We start from the raw sequence: 22,193 nt of genomic DNA on the forward strand, positions 1-22,193 counted from the left end.
ATAGAAAGGTTCATTTGCTTATATTACCTGTGTCCTGAGTTTGATTTGTTGATATCATTTATGTTCTATGCTCATTACTCACTAATATTTTGGTAGTGGAAGCCAATGCATTCATTGTCTCGTGTAAGCTGGCTTGATGGATTTACTTTTGCTTACAATTAAATTATAAAACTGGATATTAGTCCAGATTTTTCTTCTTTCTTAACTCGGCCTCTGAATGTCAAAGAAGAATGCCTGAGTCAGCAGCAGCACCACAAGCAGATGGTAGTGAGGAATCAAAGAATTTTCTTTACAGTCACGTTGACCCCCTGAGTTTCACAAGCCATTGTTGATACTTGGACCATAAGTGTTGAAGCATCCTTACCCATGCTAAGGTGTTGAGTGTAAAATCAAACACCAGCTAGTATTTTTGATTTTACATTGCAATACCTATTTTGCTTACTGATGATGTTCAGCTGTCTGTTAATTAGCTATATCTTCATATTTTCCACCGGCACTATTTATCTGTTTCTTAGATAACTTCCCAAGGATAATTCTCTACCTGATCTCTATGAACTTCTTCTTCTTTTTTTGTTACAGCTGTCTCTGTTTTAAAAGTCTTTGTCTCCAGGTTACACATGTATTAGTTTTGCATCCTAAAAATAGCATGAACAAAACAAGAAGCCAAAAATCTTCCTCATAAATACAAGGTGTTATATTGGCATTTTCCTATACCAGCAAATTCTTAAAAGGCAGCCTTATTGAATTCTCCAAGCAGCTATTCCCCAATTATTCCTTACTATCAAAATCTGCATCATGTCTCTTTCTTTCCACTTGCCTTTTAAAAAATATTTTATTTATTTGAAAGCAGTGCAGGAGGGTGGGAAAGACAGAGAAAAAGAAGTATTCCATCCACCAGTTTATTCCACAGATGGCCACAATGGCTGGGACAGAGCCAGGTCTCCCATATGGGTACAGTGGCCTGAGGTTTTGGAACATTCTTGGTTGCTTTGCCAAGTGCTTAGCAATGGAAATTAAACAGCTGGGGCTAGAACTAACACCCATTTGGGATACCAACACTGCAAGTGGTGGCTTAATCCACTATGCTGATGCCATCTGTGATGGCTCTTTCTATTTACTGAAACCACCTCTTAGAAGCATCAGGAATATCATAACTCATTCCTTGGTTTTCCTTTAGCTTTTATTTTTTATTTTTACAGTAACCAAGGTCTGGGCTAATTTGGCAATATATAGTCTTCAGATAGGCCTTCTGCTTCTGAACTCCTCCTTTATAATATTTTTTATGTCTTTACCTAACTGTAAATATTTGTGTTCTTTCCTACCTGTGTGTCCCTAACTGCCTATGAGCCATATCACATGTGACATGTTCATTCTCTCCTTTGATTCAATTACTAATGTAATGTGGTCACCCATTTTGGGTAGGGAACTCAAGGGCACAGCCTAATGATTGGAAGTGAGAAAAACATATTTGAAAAGTGATAAAGTGTTTTGTTTCACAGAAGCTTTGTTTTTGCTTACGGTGCAGAATACTCCTGTTTTATGAAAAATATTTTGAGTGAACCTTTGAATTTCACTACAGTGAAGTGCAATCTCTACTCTGATACATAGAAAATTGAGACCATGGGATTCTAAGAGGTCAATGACAGCAGTAATGACCTACATGGCTTTTGTCATTATGAGCTAATCATATCATTGTAGATTCCCTATCCTTTATAAACTATTAGATTGCATAGAAAGTGGGTTTTTTTTGTAGAAATTATTGTATCTGGGAGATGATTACACAACTTAACATTAATTTTGATGAAACTTTTCCCTTTTTTTTTTGGTCATCATACATCTTGAGATTCTGAACTCAGGATAGGAAAACATGCCAAAAGGACTCTATGTGGCAAGATAATTTGCTTCCTGAGAGATGGCTGGCAGAAGTTAGAGTAGCTTAGAGGAGCTTGAGAGGAGACCTCTGGAAAGGCCTTGAGCTGTGGAATCTCTATAGCTCAGCTCTTATTGTAGTTACATTTGACTTTGTTTTTCAAGTTTGGAGAACTTCATTAACCATAGATAGTTGCATTTGATGTGAAAAATAGATGACCTGAAATAGGAACAATTCAACAGCTTGGTGTGGGAGATCTGGCTGCAGGGGAAAATGACAGCTGAGACAGATTGGTGAAATAAGTAAACATTTACTGGACATTTTCACAAACTTCAAGGTGGGCCACATTTCAGAGCAGCAAAGGATCCTTAATTACTGAAGATTAGTATCAAAGTAAAAATATCCACAGTAGGGGTGGGTTGGTGAGTGGGTATATAGGCCCTCTGGGCTGTGTACCCTTCCCAAATTCACATTTCAAATTGGCACCATGTCTGTATTGCGCAGCTTTGGTGGCCACAGGTTGAGGATGCTCCATGCAATTTTTGCCTCAAGTCCTCTTATTAGAAGCCGCCTATTAGGAAATTGGTAGAGAAAGATTTATGGAGAACAAATTCATTCAATTAAGGAATAACTTTAAATCAGATCTGATTTAGAATTCTGGCTTCATGTAAATTCTTATCCTCATGGTGCATCCTCTGGTTGTGACTTACTGCTGCTACTTGATATTCCCTTTAGTAATTTGTCCATGTGTATAGCTCTGTCTCTCTCAACATTCCTGTTTCTGCTTTGCAGCATGTGTCCTGGTTTACAAGCCTTGGTTCATTTCTACTGCCTAGCTATCTTCACAGCAATACTCCTGATTCTGAGTACCTTTGTGTCTGGGATTCAGCTCAGGTGCTCAATAAATGTTTGATAAATGAGTGAGGTTTCCATGGTAAATCCCAGAACTCAATGATTTCAATGATCAAGTCATTAAGGTGCTCTGAATGTCTTTGAATTCTGCCAATTTTATCATTTTGGCATCAATTCAAGAAAATCCAATATGGAATCTTAGGCTTAGTAAGAGGTGAAACTTAATTGAAGATGTTTACAAAGATACATAACTCCAATTAAGGTTTCTATCTGCCATTTCACACTTTACATTCTTTCTTTTAAAGATTTATTTATTTTGATTGGAAAAGGAAAAGAGAAAGGCTTGCATATGGTGGTTCACCCCCCAAAGGCAGCAACGGCCACAGTTGGACTATTCTGAAGCCAGGAGCCAGGATCCTGTTCCAGGTCTCCCACATGGGTGCAAGGTCCCAAGGCTTTGGGCCACTCTCTGATGCCTAATTAGAAGCTGGATGGGAAGTAGAGCAGCCAGGACTAGACCGAGCACTCATATGGGATTCCTGGGCTGCAAGATGGAGAATTAGCCAATTGAGCCAACCCATTAGCCCTATACTTCACTTAAACTTCTTGGTAACTAGAGCCTACTTGTCTTTCTTTTTCTCAGGATCAAAAACTGCTCTCAGGAAGCTATTGGCGATACTCAAAAATGTAATTTATATATCTTGATATATTATGTGTTCCAGAGGTACTTAAATTTTTATTATATGTAGCAAAAATATACTATAATAGTTATTACTTAATGTTTACATTGCCAATCATTGTGCCACATTTAATCCTTATGATAATCCCATCAAGTGAGCTTTGTCCCTACCATTATTTTATAGAAGATGAAGATGGGGATTAAAGATGTTAAGTAATTTTCTCCAAGAGAAAGAGTGTTGAATCCCAGGCTTTGAACATCCCACTCTTTCTGCATGCAGAGTCTATGCTAAACATATGGTAATCATAGGGAGGACTGCTTGGCTCCAACAAAACGAAGTTATAAATTGTGTTTTAGGAGGTGTCTGTAAGAACAATATCAGTTCTTGAAAGCGTACCTCCTCCTCTGCTGCTACCCTGTTATCACAGGCCAACGATGTAACTTTTCTTGGCAGTCTCACAATTAAATGAGGACAATCAAACAGACTGTTTTTTTTTTTTTTGATAGATGTTTCTGAATTACAATTGTGAAACTTTGAAAAACAATACCCTCTGGGAATACATCTGAAAGCAGGCATCAAAAAACATTGAAGTTTCATAGAAAAAACAATTCAGAAACTCAGCAGTCATAGTCACTGTGGAATTGTGCTATGATCTCCACAAAGTAGGTCAGGATTCAATTTGAAGTAGAAACTTTATTTTTTTCTCACCAAAATCATTTTCAGAGAATTTTGTGTGGCTGTATTTTCTTACTTGAAAGAAAACAAAATTGAAGAAAAAAATCACCATTATAGAAGTGGTGCATGCTTGTATGTGAGTATGTGAATGAAATATTCATGAAATCAGAGAATAATTTGTTTAGTCCTGTTTAATTTCACATTGACTTTTTTCTCCAGTCTAGCCCACCTTTTAAACAATATCTCTATGGTATACTTACTGAATATTTTTTTCTCTAAAAATCAGAGTTTTCTACTAAAAACAACTCAAAGTCAGCAAATTTCTTAAAGATTTAAAAGCAACCAAAACACTTCTTGAGCTGCACTCTTTTTAGGATACCTTTGTTTTATGGATAGTCTTAAAGGGACATTACACACATTTTAAGAGAAACATCTTTAGACTACTGACATGTCTTACTACGCAGAATAGAATTCAAATAACGTTGTTTAGCCTCTAAAATTCCTCAAGTTGGTATTTTAATCCTAAAACTACATTTCTTAGAAAAATCAAAGAGGCAACCATACAAATAACATGTTAGTATTTAACAAGTTCTACACTGAAAAAATAAAGTTCTTATCTATAGCACATATCATTTTCGATGGAGCAAATACTCCCAATGTAGCCAATTTAAAATTACCAACATGACGTTATTGAAGACAGAATTGGAAAAAGGTGGAACTAAATCCATCCAACATTGGGTCTGTTGACCGTAACAGCATATGAGAATGAAAAATGTTTTGTAGTCCATGCTCTGCATTCAGTTTATTCATTGTGTTTCCTTGAGGAAAGTATATATTTTTTTCTGTGACTCAGTTTCTACATACAAAATGGTGATAGTAATCACATGGCTGTTGTGATGTTTACATGAAATACTACTTATAAAATACTTGGAAGAATTGGCAGATTCCTTGGTACATGTTAGCTATTACTTTCCAAGGTTTGCATTTCTAGCTGTTGGTGTGTGTTTGTCTTGCTCTGTAAATTTTTGTAGATCATTGAAAACTATCATATTTTATACCAATCACCTAACCAGAGTCAGACAATGATGGAAGAGTACTAACTAGAGTCACAGGTTGATGTCTAGTCCCACTTTTTGCCAATGCTTTATCTATGACCTTTGACAAGCCGTTTTACTTCTAAAAGCTTGATTCACTCATTAATAAAATACAGAAATAATCACCCTGTAAACTGCATAGGATTCTGGTGAGATAAACGTGTGGTAATAAAACTAAGTGCTTTTTGAAGAGACTACATATATGGGAAGTTATTCCATTTAAAATCATAATTTCATAGAAACATTTGAATAACATGAACAGTTTCATGTCATTTAAATAAGAAAAGGAAATGATTAGACATTAACAGCTGGTATGTTCCACTGCAAGGAATAAAAATAAAATTAACCTCCTACCAAGAGCAGTTAAGCACAGTGCTTAACACCACATATACCCTAGCAACAAAATGGCGCTGTACTAAAGAACTATACTTCTTTAGCTGTTTATTTAGTATAATTTTTAAAATTTATTCAGTTTTATTTAGTTCGGTTGTTTAGTTGCTTATTTGTTTGAATGAACTAGGTATGATGGAGAATTGAGTCAGAAAAACATATATGGAGTCAATGTTTTGGGAAAGGAAATATATCAGGGACAAAAGAATAAAAATAACACGTAAGAATCTGTCAAATGAAAGAGCATATAGAAACACCAGATAATTAGCAGTGTGTTGTGTCATTTTAAGATGAATGATGTAAACCTCTAAGTACTTAAAAAGCAAGATATCAAAGTTTAACAAATAAATATAAACTAGAGTCTCTGGTTAAGTACAGTGAACTTGTGAACAATACTGAGCACATATAAAAATACAGGCGCAAGGAAATTACAGAAAAATGGTTTTTAACACACTTTGGACCTCGGTTAACTTGCAATAACTGTGAAAGGGGAAGAGGCATGCTAACACAGTGGGCCAAACTGTTTTTCAGGATGCCTGCATCTTATGAGCATGCCCTGGCTTATCATCCATCTTCCTGCTAAGGAACGCGGAAAGCAGGAGATGATATACTTGGGTTCCTGCCACCCACGTGGGAGACACTGGTAGAGATTCTGGCTCCTGGCTGTAGCCTGCAACCCTGCCCTAGTGTTTAAGGCATTTAGGGAGTAAACCCACTGGTAGAATAGTGATTTCTCTCCCTATTTCTCCCTTTAATGTGACTTGGCACTTCTTTCCTACAGAGTAAGAAAACTGCTTTTGTGTTGTGCTTTTGAGAGTTTGATTATGATGTGGGACAATCAGATGTTTTCTGGTCATGTCTGTTTTCTTGTGGACCTCCTACTCCTAAATGCCCAAATCAAACAAGATTGAGACTGTTTTGTATCTAAAATATCCTTAAGTACCTTTTTTGGCAAAACTTTTATATTTAGTATTAAGCATTATGTAAATCTTGCACAAACATAAAAAATTACATATGGGGCACATTTCAATACTTAGACAAATATACAAACTATACACCAATAATACCAAAGTTAGCCTTTCAACTTCCTTTACTGAAGATTATAGTTCATACTGCTAGTTCTCTGGACACTGAAACCAATTATCTTGTCCCAACTATATTTTAATAGCCAATATCTAATTGCCTCCCAATCCCTGATGCTTCCCTGATTCTAACAATTTCTACTTTACATTCATATGGAATATATACACATTAACTTCCACATACAAATATACATTTGTTTTTCAGTATCTAGATTATATTGCTTTACCATTATATTCCCCAATTCCATCTATTTAACTGCTATATTAGGATGTTATTCTTTCTCATTGATTGAGTACTAATATATATGCATTTCTTTATATTATTTTCTACATCTATTTGTCGATCGATGACTATTTAGAATGATACCATAACTAAGCTAATTTGAATAATTCTTTAATGAACATGAAAGTTTTGGTATCAGTTTCATATATTGATTTTGTTTCTGAATATATTCAGAAAATATATCCATATGGGTCATGTGATTAATCTGATTTGTTTTTGAGGAACCTCTATACACTTTTCCATGATAGCTTTTTTATTTATATTCCTATCAACCCATGCGTTAGGGTTCACTTTTCTCTATATCCTCACCAATTTTGTTATTTTTTGTCTTTTTAAATAATCGCCATTGTAACTGAAATGAAATGACTTCTCATGGTGACTTCTATCTGCATTTCTCTGGTAACTAATGGTTCCAAAACTTTTTCCATGTGTTTACACTTCATTTGCATTTCTCGTTTAAAACAATATTTACTTAAATTATTTGCCTAGTTTCTAACTGGATTCTTTGAATTCTTTATATATTCGGGGTATCAATCTTTTATCCATTCTGTTGGCTGTCGCTTCATTTTGTTAGGTGTTTCCTTTGCTGTACACAGCTTCTATTTCTGAGCGCTTTTTTTTTTGCATGTGCTGTTGGTGTCTTATTCAAAGCAAATGAACATCGCCTTTGCCAATGTCTTGAGGTACTTTCTTTAATACTTTAATAGTTTCAGATCTCTTATTTAGCTATTTGATTCATTTTGAGTTGATTTTTGTAAAGAGAGGGAGGTATAGAGGCATTGTTTGAAACTGTTGCACATGAAACTCCATCTTATTGAAGAGACTTTTTTCTTCAGGGGTAAGCTTACCGCAGGCGTGTGGATTTATTTCTGGGGTTTCATTTCTGTTTGCTTGTTTGGTATGCCTGTTTTTAATGCCACTACTATGACTATTTGGTTACAGTAGCCCCATAGTATGTCTTGAAACCTGCAATATGATGCATCTATCCCTGTTCTGCTTGCTCAGGGTAGCATTAGGTACTCAAAACTTTTTGTGTTTATGAATTTCAGAATTTTTTCCAATACTGTGGATTTTCTGATGAACACTGCATTGTATCTGTAAATTGATTTGGGCAGTATGGACATTCTTTAACAATTATTTTTTCAGTTCATGAACATGGAGCATCTCCATTTTTGTGTGTATGTTCAATTTCTTTCATTAGTGTAGTATCACTTTCATTGCAAAGGCCGTTAACATCCTTGGTTAAATTTATCCAAGGCATTTAGCCAATTTTTTGTGGTTACTGAGTATAAGATCACACTTCCTTGTTCTATGAGTCTGTTACTGGTGCATGAAAATGTTAATAATTTGGGTGTATTTGTATCTTGCAACTGTGCTGAATTTTCTTATGAGCTACAGTAGTCTCTTGATGGAATTTTCTGGCTTCTCCATATGGAATCATGTCATCTACAGACTCAGAGATAATGCAACTTCTTAACTGAAGCCCTTTTACATCTTTTTCTTGCTTAATGATTTTTCTAAAGCTTTCTCTAGAGTCTTCATTTTTATAGGCTCTAGTAGTAAGGAGAAAGGTCCTGAGTCATTAAAGGAAGAGGATAATGTGAGAAAAAGATAACCTCTTCGAACATGAGGGAGCAGGCCTCCATCATTCTAGGATCCTGAGGTCTAGTTCCCCAGGTTGCTCTGCATTCCTTGTGCTTTGAAATGCAGTTTACCCTGCAGGCTGTGATGCTGGGTTCAGTCCTTGCTCTGCTGGATTCAGTTAGAACCATGAGGCTACAATCTTTCTTGCTAGGTTTCCACACATCTGTAACAAATGTGGTACTCTGGGAATGGAGATAGGAAAGGACTTCTGTTCCCTGGAGATGTGGGAAAGTCAAAGGTGACTCCTTTTCCAAGAAGTTACACACAACCACAGCGTGTGCTCTGAAAGTTGTGGGGAGGCAATAATGAGAGTTCTCTGAAGTAGAGTGGCCCTGAGATTTTTTGGGTAGCTCTTTATTGAGGCCTTAGTCTATTTTGACTAGATTTCGCTCTACCAATGATTACCTCCACAAGATGTATAATTTGACTACTCTGTTTCATAGGGATTCCTGTGGTCATGGGGCAGGGACTTTCATGAGCGTTGTGCTATATATTATTTTCTTTATGCGGCCATTCTTGGCATCTGTGTTCCTCCTGGATTGCTGCTAATCTTGTACTAAGTTTCAACATTCTTCCTTAGTTACTCATTTGAAAATGTAATCATTTTTCTTAATCCAATTATCGTGCCTGCTGATGGAACTTTTGATTAGGTTTCCTATGCCTTTATTCCTTTCTCCCCACATAGAGATGACCAAAAATTAAATATTTTCTCATTTAATTTTGTATCAAAAGTCTTGAATGTTATATTTTTTTTCAGCTACCATGTTTTTTCTCTTTTCTTGGAGGGCAGAATCAGAGTATCCTAAAACTTGTCTTCAGGTTTAGATCTTATCCTTGATGTAGTCTGTTGCTGAAATTTCAACTCTGTTTTTAATAACACACATCATTTTATTATTTAAAAGATAAGTATTTTTTGTTGTTGTTTGAAAGGCAGAATGACACAGAGAGAGAGAAAAAGAGATCATTCATCTACTCATTCATTCCCCAAATGGTGTGACAGATGGGCCTGGGCCTGGGCCAGAATGAAACCAAAAGTCAGGAAGTTCATCCAGGTTTCCCACATGGATAAAGAGCCAAAACACCTGAGTCATCCTCCTCTGCTTTTGCAGGAGCATTTGCAGGGAGCTGAGCCAGCAACAGAGCAGCCAGGATTCAAACTTGAGCTCCAATATGAGATGCTAGCATTATAGGCAGTAGCTTAACCTGTTGCACAACAATGCTGGCCCCTCTCCCGTGTTTTTTTTTTTTTTTTTTTTATGTGACCTGAATTCTTCATCTCTAAAATTTCTTTTAGATTCTTTCAAGACCATTATCACTGCTCAGTTTCTCATGTGGTGATTCCCAGTTTTATAAATCTGCCTACCCATGTGCCAGTGACATGTTTCAGAAGACTAAGCCTCTGCCAACATCCCATTATGGCACTGATTTGTGTCCAGCTCCCTGCCTAAGACCTAGGAAACTAGCAGAGGATGGCTCAAGTCCTTGAACCCACGCACTGATGTGAGCAATCCATGAAAATTTCCTGGCTGCTGGCTTAAGATCAGCTAAACTTTGGCCATTGTGAACATTTGGGAGTGAATCAGCAGATAGAACCTATTTTTCCATCTCTCTGTAAATGTGTATTTCGAATTAAAATAAAACCAATCTCCAAAAGAAGTTTGTTGATAAAGCATTAGCTCATTCCTTGGAGAGTCATGGTACCTGGTTTTGCACATTTCTATATCCTGATGTTGACATTTACACATCAGTCAGATCAGCAGTCTCACACTTCTCCAGAGTGGATTTCATTGTAAAGGACTTTTTCTAAAGATATCTTTGGGTGCTATTTGGTATTTTTTTTCTTTAGTTCCAGTTGGATGCCGTAGTGTAACTGATGGCAGCAGCAACAGGGTACTGAGAAGATCTGGACTTAATTCCTTTGCCAAGCTCCAAGTAGGAGCCAAGACTTTTCTCTTCAAGCTGAACTATTTGGAGCAAGATGAAAATGGTGATATGAGCCCTGGATTTCTTCTACTCTTCAACATATCCATTTTAATTTTACTAAACCAGGGCATGTAGTCTCTCACATGACTTCTCTATCTCTTGCAACTCGGTTCATGAATAGCTGTCCACATCAGTTTCTGTGTGTGTGTGGGGGGGAGACCTCTAGTATCTAACTCAGTTTAGCTTGTTCCTCCTTCAAGAAAACAAATGTGGAAGAAAATTTATACTGCAAAATGTCACCCTTTTTTGTACCTTATGCCCGCAGAGCATACTTCGACAGGAGAATTTTGTTTAAAAGATAAACAACACTCATCATGGCATGTTCAGTTGGCCATTACCATAGATTTCCAGTTACCAGAAAGATTGAGATTTAATGAAGAGAAAGTTTCATTTTTCTTGTTTAGTGAAAGGGGGAGGGGAATGAAAGACCACAGAGTATGCTACTTCCTTGAAGGAAAGAGGAAAACAATACAAAAATAAAAGCTTGTAATAAATCACTAAAAAGTAACCCAAGAAATTTACAAAGGGATGACATAGATTGGAAGCAGAGTATAGACAGTCAGAAACCAACTTTATCTTGCTTTGCTTTTTGAATCATGCCCTTTTGCTATGCAGTACACATCATCGTGTGTGTGTGTGTGTGTGTGCACGTATGCATACAGGTACATCCATGAAGTCCAGGACTCATACATGAATCGCACTTTGTTTTCTCTTTTCATTTCATGTTTCCCACCTTCCCTAGGCTGAGACCTGGCACCTGCCAAATAAATTCCAATGGGCAGTTTCCCTCTCCAGCCTCTCACACTGTTCAGCAATGTGGTATGAGAGCCAGTAAATTACAGGACCAATGGATTTCATCAGACATGTAAATTTTTCTGCCAACTATGTAATGAATGCTGAGATACTGGTCATTTTTTTTTCTCCCAAGGAACTTTTGTGGCTCTTCAGAGATGACTAAATACAGAAGCTGATACCTTCAACAGTTTGTAACCTATGATATTTTGATTGAGTTTTATAATTTCTCAGCCGGTTCCCTTGCAAATATTCACACCCGTGGAGGGTGGAGCCAGTCAGCATTGAGCGTTCAAGAGCCCTTTGTACCACCTGTTCTACGGCTTTGCAAAGCTCAGGACTGTTAATATGCATGTTCTGGAAATGTTTGTTTCTGGTTCTCTCACCTTTGAAGTTGCTGGCAGCCCTGATTCGCCATCATCTTTATTTTTTTTGTTTGTTTTTACGCTGCTTTTTTTCTTGAAATGTCAATCAAGAACAGGTCTCAGTTCTCTAGGAGTATGAACTGACAGTGGACTAATGCAGATGTGCCAAATGGCCCCTAGAAGATAACTGACCTGTTTGAAAACCACAGCACTAGGTTAACTTTCCTAGTCTATGTATCACTAAGCTAATTACTTGGCTTGGTTTGGGCACTAGTGCAGAGCACATCTGAGAGTGCCTGTTCTCAGACCTTCCTTGTCTCAGCAGGAACTCTGAAATGACATAACAGGCATTTTTTTAATCACTGAGAAGAAATATAAGCCCTTGCATGTCTCTGGTATTGAAAAATTTGGGCCTAATTAAAGTGAGGGAGGAGAGGGGAAAATGAACTCTTTTTTTCCTACTTAAAAGTTTAGCACTTAACTATTTTATAAAAGTGTATAGATTCAGCCTTGAATTTTAAAAAAGAATTTTAATCCAATTAATTTTCTGTATGAAGAAGACCTTTTATGCTCTTAGTAGGATTCTCAGAGATGATAGGTTTCCATTTGAGGTGAATGGGGGTTAAGAAAGAGAAACAAGGAAAAGAGACGAGAAAAGAAAGAACAGGATTTTGTGGGTGAGTAGTCACCTTGTTTCATCGATATAAACCGCTTCCAACACAGAGGCTGCATATTCAATGTTCTTCTTTAAGTCGATGATATTGACATCACCTTTTTCCAGCTGCTTCACTAAGCATCTTAATCTGTTTCAAAAAAGTTGCCAAAGAGAAAGAGAGAGATAAGTCACATTATGACTTGGCAAAACTGGTACAACGTTAAACACACAAATTGACTAAAACTTTTTAACATCATTACTTCTAGCTCATCAAAAATAATTATTTTCCAAATATTTGGCAGAATTAAGCTTAAGGCTTACCCCTTAAGCAATTTTTACAAAGTACATTTACCTGTCAATAACATTAGGAGTGAACATAGCTAACGTGCCACTTGTCAAGCCTGGTCCTCCTGAGATGACAACACAGGCATTTTCCTAACAACAGAATTCCTTGTTTGTTCTAATTCCTCAGAGTTGTTGCTAGGAGATCATTTAAAGGGCACCGTTCTGATCATCCTGCTGCTGTTGATCACCATATACAGCTATAGAAACGAGGATGAAGGGCAAAACCTTCCTACATGCTTAATTGAGATAAGAAGGAAATGCATACATGCTTACTGGTTTTACTGAAATGATTTTTAACCTGAGGCTAAACTAGAAGATATTTTCTCTCATTTCTTCCCATAGGATGATGTGCTCCAAATCTCCGAGGACTTTTAAAGCAAGATTCCTAACTTACAGAAAGCATGTGATAACCGATGCCATTCTTCTAAGCCACAACATACGGGGCAATCTTTGTGCAGCAATAAATGTCTAACAAACTTGACATTGTACAAATTACAACAAATAAGTACTAGTTTTGGAAGCCTTTATGCATTCAATTATAAATCAAACATTTCTGAAAACACTGTCCTATACTAAGCAGAAAAGTCTGAAATATCTGTACATATAATATACAAAATTGTCAGAGATAATTTAATCTCATCCCTGTCCTTAAGTATTTCCAAAGAAAGAACAGAGTGTGTCTTCTCTAGAGGACTATGTTGGAGACAACGTGGCAAATTTTCTGATGATGCACCTTGGATGATTTCTCCTGTCAATCTAAACTGTAAAGACAAGTGAGGAATTTCACAGAAGGTATTTGAATCTCCATTTATACAAACACGTTATGGGGGGAAATTGCATCTATATTAAAACTTACTCAAAAGTGGGGGGGGGGATGGAGAAGGATGAGCCCCTATATCAACAAAGCTGTGTTTCAGTAAATAATAAATGTATTTTAAAAACATAATCAGGAGAATATAATTGTTTCAGTGTTTTCCTTTCAGTGGATAAAACATTAGCAGACAACATCATTGAACAGTACATTTGATAGACACCCCCCGAACTGTCAATGAAGTGAAGCAAAGCACAACAACAATAGCAATGACATTAGATAAACTGACAAATAGTACATGACTTCAAAAGGAAAAACAGGGCCTGGCTTCCAGGTTTGTCGGAAACAGACACTAATGTTACAGAGGAAACAGGCAGCTTTCAGATTTTCTAAAGCTTTTTGTGACCCAAGATGCTGTACTTAGTAAAACTGTTTTTAACTCATTAATAAAGAAGCAAATATTGTCTCATCTGTATCTCCACAGTGGCTTAAGACAATTCATCATCTATCCTTCTTGTGAAAATATTTGAGTATAACTCAATTGTATGATGTGGTTTAGAAACATAAGTGCTCAAGATAGTTTCTCCTGTTTCTGAATAAATGCACTGTATTTGTAGGTAAGTACAGAATTGTCCACACTAAAAAGTGTTTCACCAGGGTCTCTTGAAACTAAGTATGGTCAAATGATAAGATTCCAAAATGAAAAATTTAGGGAAAAAATTTTGTTTCAAAGGAACTCAGATGGAAGAAAGAATCCCTGTACTTGCCAGTATGTGCAGCAAACTGGTCCATTCTGTCCTACATCTCATTCAGCTTTCATACATGTCAATGGGTGTTAAAGCTCAGCCCAACTCAACTGACCCCACTATACAGCAGTTGCCATCACCTGTTTAGCCATGCCTGCTCTCAGTCCTGGGTCTCATGCTCACCAGTGAGAGTTATAGCACATAATAGAGGTGCTCACCATTTCCCTACTGGACCCTCTCCTAGTCCCGGATCTTCACTCTCCATGTAGTTCTGCAGTCTAGCTTTACAGGTTTTACCTCCAGTCCCAGCACTTGCCAGCTGACGCTGTGGCAAAGTCTAACATGCCTGCATCAGTGGATACAGTTGGTTACCCAAGCCTGGCTCTTTCCCTAATCCAGTTGACATACTGGATAATGGGTGTTGTAGCTCCTTGGCCTGGTCTGCCTCCAGTCCCAGCTCTCAAGCTCACCAGTTGAGGTAGTAGCCCAGGAGATGAGCCCTCTGTAGCCGCACCACCAGCCTCAAAACTCTCACCTGTTCCTCTCCCCACTCTTCCAGCCCTTCCCCCACCCCTGGATCTGGCATGTGCTGGTGGGTGCTGTGGCCCAATCTGGAATGGTACCTCAGCATTTGTCGGCAGGTGCTTAGCCTGGCCTTGCCCGATTTGCCCCCCAATTCCAATCCATACTGGTGAGTGTTACAGCCTAGCTCAACCCAGTCAGCCCACAATCTTGGCCCTGATATGAATTGGCTGGTGCTATAGCCTGACCTGAATTGTCCTGCACCCTGTCCTGGTTCTCAGATCTGCCAGTGGGTGTTATGAGCAGGTCCCAACCTGAGTCACTCCCAGAACGGACACCAATGTATGCTGGCTGGTATCTGTAAACTGGCCTCGACTATGCTGCTCCCAGTCTTGGTTTTCACTCTCACCTGCAGGGACTGCATCTTTACAAAGGAATTCCGCAAGCTCCTCTGCCATGGAAGTCTCCTTCCAATTGCAGATATTGCACATACCGGTGGGTCCTTGGCTCAGACTGACTTAGTCCACCTCCTGTCCAGGCAGGAATAGTAGTATTGCCCAATCAGACCAACCACCCACTGAGGCTTACAGTTGGGTGCCACACTTGGTCCACACCAATTAGCTTTTTTCTTTTGTAGCAACACAAGCCAGTACTTACCTTATCAAGAATATAAGCAATTATTTATGAACAGACAGGATTTCCAGAAAGGTCTTAATTCACTTAAACCATTGATTGGAATCAATTTCATTATGCAGGAACATATACATCAAAGCATTTATGAAAGCACACACACACATGCAATTCATGGATATGTATGTACGCACCACACTACTTATCTTCAAGATGTTTGCAATCTCTGCAGGTGGTATGTTTTTGCATATATTATACAAATATTTGCATATAATTCTAACCTCTGCTTTTACTTATACTGCAGTTTCCAAGCAAACTGGTTTGGTCACGATTCCTCAAAAATTCTCACATCATCTTGAATGCAAGTTCCTGTCTCTTACTGAAGTTCCTTCTTCCCATTTCCCAACCATCTTCGGCTGTCTAAATTATGCCTAGTCACTGGGCATTTCCAGGATGTTTCAAATCTTGTAAGACCTTTCATTATGGGATACATTTTGATCTCTCCCTGCTTAGGAACCAAACCACAATTCTTTTGATTCTCAGGAGCAACACTGAAATTTCTCTGACTTCCAGCATCACTTCTGCTTTTTACATTTTTTCCCCCCAAATAGGTCTCTTGCTGAAAAAGAATTATTAAGTATGCAAAGTGGGAAGTCAAATCAATAACAAAGATAAAAATACTTGAAAATGATAGAGATATGTCAAAGGTAGTAGGTTTAGTAGATGAGAATTTTGAAATGATTATTAAAACAAAAAAGTCACATTTTACAGATTACATGAAGTTAACAACTTTCTTAAGAAAAAAAAAGACTAAAGACCAAACATCAACAAAGGATTTGTGGTTTCAAATCTTCAATAAGAATCTTTCTTGGTAAAGTTAAATGAATAGCTACACTGGATATTAACACTAAAATACGACCATTAAGAAGCAGTACATGAAATCACACATTAGTAACTGTCAGGACAAGTAACCATGGTGTCATTTTCTGTAATTCTTGCTTCCTCAGAGCCCAAAGCAATGAAAAATGATACTAGCCATCTGTTATTTAATAAACTCGTCTTACTCAATTTACACACCAATGCTCAGGAATTAAGAATAATAGCAGTCCAAAAAGCAAGGGCTACACGTTTAAAGATACTACAGATACTCAAATCCCTTAAATAATATCTGCCTATAGCCTATATACACAATCTTTCATGTACATTAAATCATCTTGGGATTTCACAAAACACCTAATACAATGCAAATTAATGAGATGTTATATTTGCTTGGAGATTAATGGCAAGAAAAAGAAGTCTGCACTGCTTCAGTAGACATTATTTCCTGAATATATTTTTTAAAATATTGATTTATTTTCATTGGAAAGTCAGATATACAGAGAGGAAGAGAGACAGAGAGGAAGATCTTCCGACTGCTGATTCACTCCCCAAGTGGCCGAAATGGCCAGAGCTGAGCCAATCCAAAGCCAGGAGCCTAGAGATTCTTCTGGGTCTCCCATGTGGGTGCAGGGTTCCAAGGCTTTGGGCCATCCTTGATAGCTTTCCCAGGCCACAAGCAGGGAGCTGGATGGGAAGTGGGCCCGCCTGGATTAGAACCACCCATATGGGATCCCAGTGAATGCAAGGCGAGTAATTTAGCCACTAAGCTACCACGCTGGGCCCAATTTCCTGAATATTTTTTTAATCAAGGTTGATTGAATCCAGAAGTGTGAAACCTGTTATACAGAAGTGTGGCTATAAAAGATGGAAAATGTGTGCTTTTTATGTTTTGTTTTAAAAGCATAAAACTATGAATAATATTTCTTTCCTCTAAAACTCAAAATTTAGAATAGTAAAGATTTTCAAAGGGTAAAAAGGATTACAATTATGAGTTAAGGGTGATATTAGATTCTAGTTTTTCTAGGTATTTTTAGGCACATGTGATGCCAAACAAAGAAATTTGAATTTAACAAGAAAATTAAATATATACTTGTTGGTTGCATAGTCTATGTCCACATATTGAAATAACTGAAAACAAGTACAGGGTGTAGTGTGATAGCGTAGGGGTTAAAGTCCTCACCTTGCACACCCGGGATCCCATATGGGCACCGGTTCTAGTCCTGGTGACCCTGCTTCCCATCGAGCTCCCTGCCTGTCGCCTGGGAAAGCAGTCGAGGATGGCCTAGGGCCTTGGGACTGTGCACACACGTGGGAGACCTAAAAGAGGCTCCTGACTCCTGGCTTCAGATTGGCTCAGCTCCTGCCGTTGCGGCCGCTTGGGGAGTGAACCATTGGATGGAAGATCTTACTCTCTGTCTCTTCTTCTCTTCTGTACGTCTGCCTTTCCAATAAAAATAAATAAATCTTATAAAAAAAACACAAGTACATATTTTGGCTTTGAGGTGAACACAAAAATGGAATAAATAATAAGTGGAATCAAGAAAGTGAAATGATGGTACCAGTGTAGTGTTGTAGCAATCTAATTACCCACCTATGGCACTGGGACCCCATTAGAGTACTGGTTTGTGTCCTGGATGCTCCACTTCTTACGCAGCTTCCTGTCTATGGTGTGAGAAAGCAACAGAGTTCCATTCCTTGGGCTCCTGAACCTATGCGGGAGACCAAAAGAAGCTTCTAGCTCTTGGCTCCAAACATTGCAGCCATCAGAGGAGTGAATCTCTCTCCCTCCCTCTGTGTATGTGTTCTTTCGCCGTAGATCTGATTTTCAACTAACAAATTTTAAAAAGAAAGTGAAATGAGGAAACCATGAGACATTGAGAGTGGAGTGCACCATAATGACTGAATATATCACAGTTCTTTTTGCAAAATCTGCTAACAATGAAAGTGTTTTAATGCAATTTTGGTAAAATGCTTAAAATACGACTGAGAAAGAATGGAAGTGAGTAGACACAAGATTGGGTAGCCCAAGAGTTTCACGAGACAAGGCTGATTCAGAAACAAGAAGAGGACTGAAGAACTGCAAATCTGATAACATAAGCTAAGCAGGTAATCTAGGCACCAACTCAATAAAAATAACACTGATGTGTTAAAAAGCAATGCCTTAGCCCATTTATTCAGGGTGTAATAGGAAGATAACTGTTTATTGAATGTGTCCTATAAAACAACAGGATTTTCTTTTTCATAGATGTGGAGGCTGGGACATCTGCAATCTGGGTGTGATCAGATTCAGTGGCTAGAATGAGCATACAAATGGAGGAGGGTTGGAGAATACACATATAGAAGGCATCTTGGGACATCTACTCTTAACTAATGTGGCATCATGTACCAACGAGCTCTAAAAATACACTGAGAAGGAAAATCATAAAAATAGAGTTTCAGAGAACTACACATACAAAAACATAGACCTACAGAAAGAAAAGTCAACATGGATTTTTTTTCCCAATTATAATAGATTGCACAACACATGAAAATCTGTAAACAAAAATATTTCATTGGCAGATACTATCTGAGAGCAGAGAAGTCCATCTGTCACTCTTGTCACTCCAGGAGAGGAAAAGTGACTCATTTAAAGAAGAGTCTCCTGAAAGCCAAATCATTCACCAGCAGCTTGGTGGTATAATAAACAAGCACACTGAATTGACATGAACTGATTGAGAAGGCGGATATTTTTGGGGATAATTGTTGTATGTATCTGAAAACAAATTACCTCTACTTTGAATGATAATCTCCCTCTCTATCTCTCTAAATATCTTGGGTTCAAGACATCACCAAAATTGGACCAGAAAAATCTTTCTTTTTTTCTTAAAAGATTTATTTATTTTTATTGCAAAGTCAGATATATAGAGAGGAGGAGAGACTGACAGGAAGATCTTTGAGCCGTTGATTCACTCCTCAAGTAGCTTTAACGGCCAGAGCTGCGCAGATCCAAAGGCAGGAGTTTGGAACCTCTTCTGGGTCTCCCTTGCAAATATAGGTTACCAAGGCTTTGGGTGGTCCTGGACTGCTCTCCCAGGCCACAAGGTGGGAGCTGGATAGGAAGCAGGGCCACCAGGGTTAGGACCACCAGTGCCCATATGACAAGGACCCCAGTTCATTGTCTACCACGCCCAGCCCAAAACCTCGTCTTTGATTTTACAGAATTTCTTCTGCCATGTGGCATATAGCTTTATATCCATAATCTCAGGATCACTCTAAACATTTTTTCCTTATGAGATTTTGGAGTATTACATTGACATCAACAGCAATTCTTAGAATCCACCATCACTGGAATAGCTACTGAGTTGCAAATTTAGTACAGATTAACAATGGGGATAAAAAAATAAAACATTCCCAAATTGAATCAGCCAGTGCATATGCAGAGAAAGACAATTTTGATCTAAGACTAGAAGTTTAGCTCTTGGATGAAGGGAGATGTTAAGATGGCCCAGGGAAATAAGCAAATGCAGAAAGTTTTGAAGTGCAAATGAGAACAGGCTCAACAAATTGAAGGAACTTTTGATATGTGCCAACAGGAAAGGTACCAGTTATCCTGTGCAAGGGGACTGTTTCGTTACAAAAGAGAAACAGCTGATGCAAGGGGAGAATTCTTGGAGGAAGAGGGGAGGAGAGCAATAATCTGACTTTTCCCTTCTTCCCTCACCTCACCTACCTCAAACTCCCTGACAATCTGGCCCATTTGCTAAATCCAGTCAGCTGACACAAGGGCTTGGGAAATTCAAACAATGATAATGCAAACACAGCTGAACAGGGATAGAGGGAGGAATAAGTCAGAGGGCAAACAGGCCCAGAAGTACGGTACCCAGTAGTCAGAAAACATGATGTTTTTTCCTTCCTAATTTGTGGAGCAGACAAAAAGGTAGAGTGCAATGTCTTCACCACTTTATCAAATGCTTGCTCCTATAACACTATCAATATTCAATGTTTATATTTAGTTGCAAACTTGCACCAGGGAATGTTTATTTCACAGCTGAATTGTATTGAAAATTATACTTGATTCCTGGATTTTAAAAAATTATGACAAGTAACAATCACTAGCATTATTGTATCCGTATCTATCTAAAATTGTCCCTTCAAGCCTAATTTACACCTGTCAAAGTTTAAGTATCGATTCTCGTTTATTCTGGACACCTTTACCTTACACTCTATGCTCCGGCTCCCAGGGGAGTGTTATATTCCAGATTTGATACATTGTCATCCAGAGGCTTTCCTTCACCACCATCCTTTATGGACCTTCTGTTTCTGAATTCTATGGCTTCTTTCTTTCTGAATTCTCTTTTGCTGGAAAATGCACATTCTCCAATTGTTTCCATTAGATGTGTTTGTGACATAAATTTTTGAGTCTCTGAGTACTAAGTACTTTTGTTCTCTTTCCACTTGATTGATAGTTTGACAATTATTTTAGATTAGGATTCTAAAACTTGAAAGCCTTGCTTCCTTTCTTCTGCTGCAAGAAGCTCTGAGCTTGATCTCTGTACCCTGCTCTGACAATTGGCACCATTCCTCCTGTTTTGATACTTCACAAAAGCATGATTCTTTTGGCTTTTCTTGGGTGCCTCGCACTTTAATTTGAAAGTGTGATACACTCTGAAGTTCTGTGACACAGATGCTGGTTTTCTACTGCAGTTTGGTATTAAGCTATTTTATTAAAAAATCACACTGAAGAATGTTATACTCAGTATTTTGTCTCAGTGATGCTTAAAATCATAGTGTTTTTCAAAGAAACTGCTTAAAACAAGCCAGTGGAACAAATGGTTATACAACTTTAAACTGATGCCAATAAAATATCTAAGTAATTTCGAGAAACCTATCTGAATACTAACCACATGGACTAGAAGGCTCAAGGGAAGCTTCAATAATCAATTGTTGCAATAAAGAACCAGATATTATACAGATGCTATTATCATTGCTGATGAGGGACCGAAAGTAACTAAGCATCCAGAATGCACATTGCACTCATCATGTACTACTATGGTCCAAAGAGGTCTGAAGAAATCTGTGGAGTGTGACAAATGTCAGCATGTCCCAAAGAAATAAGATTTTGAGTGTGTTATTGTTTTGGCAACATGCATATCTTAATAGGTGTTTAGAAAATCGTTCACTTGATTAGCAAGTGAGTAATGGCTGAATTTTTAAACTCCACAAGCAATTGATGAATGCATCTCGCACACATCCCCAACATATTTTTGAATCTAGTGCTACATGTAATTAACACACATTAGAGAAATAATTCTGAAACAAATATTGGGAAAAGCAAACCAGTATCTTACTGTCACATTTTAATGATCCTCAAAACATTCTTCCGAATCAAGATGGCAGAATAGAATAAGGACACATTTAAATGGATGGAAAAACATTTAATCAGGATGAAGCAGAGCAGACATAATCCAGGAAATAGGAAAGGACAGCACAACAGCAGAGGGGTACCTGCAGACTGACAAGACACAGGAAAGCAGCAGACACAATGGTGCAGTGTTGCAGTGGCTGATACTCCAGCAGCATTCAGCTAACGGTGATCTGAACTCCACCAGCAGCTGGAACTCCAGCAGCAACCAGGTGGGAAGGGACTTTCACTGGGAGCTTGGGAGGTGAACCCAGACAAGGAACTGTCTGTCCTGCTGGTCCGTTGGATTTGACCAGGAGCAGAGACAGAGCAACAGATACTAGACGGGCAGTACAGGAACACGGTGGATTTTACAGCCAAGCCAGCCACCTAGCGCCAAATTGGGTGCCATTTTGTGTAAGGAGTCAAAGGCAAAGGAAAGGACTGAGCATACGCTGAGCTGCGACTGAACTCATTTCTGACCCAGTGAACTGCAGCAACATGGCATTCTACAG

The 22,193-nt window shown here is 38.1% G+C and overlaps 1 protein-coding gene across 4 annotated transcripts in view; it reads right to left on the reverse strand.

Annotated features, from left to right (window-relative positions):
• Positions 1–22,193, reverse strand: part of PDE1A (phosphodiesterase 1A) — a 284,872-nt gene that overhangs the window by 83,519 nt on the left and 179,160 nt on the right. For all 4 annotated transcript variants that reach the window (XM_040972133.1, XM_040972135.1, XM_040972134.1 and 1 more), the window contains one exon: positions 12,400–12,513. In XM_040972133.1, coding sequence (XP_040828067.1) covers positions 12,400–12,513 — 114 coding nt within the window. The remainder of the gene's footprint in view (positions 1–12,399; positions 12,514–22,193) is intronic.

The sequence above is a fragment of the Ochotona curzoniae genome, unplaced genomic scaffold, assembly GCF_017591425.1.
Source record: "Ochotona curzoniae isolate NIBS_2020 unplaced genomic scaffold, NIBS_Ocur_1.0 contig_2210, whole genome shotgun sequence".
Taxonomy (NCBI): Eukaryota; Metazoa; Chordata; class Mammalia; order Lagomorpha; family Ochotonidae; genus Ochotona; species Ochotona curzoniae.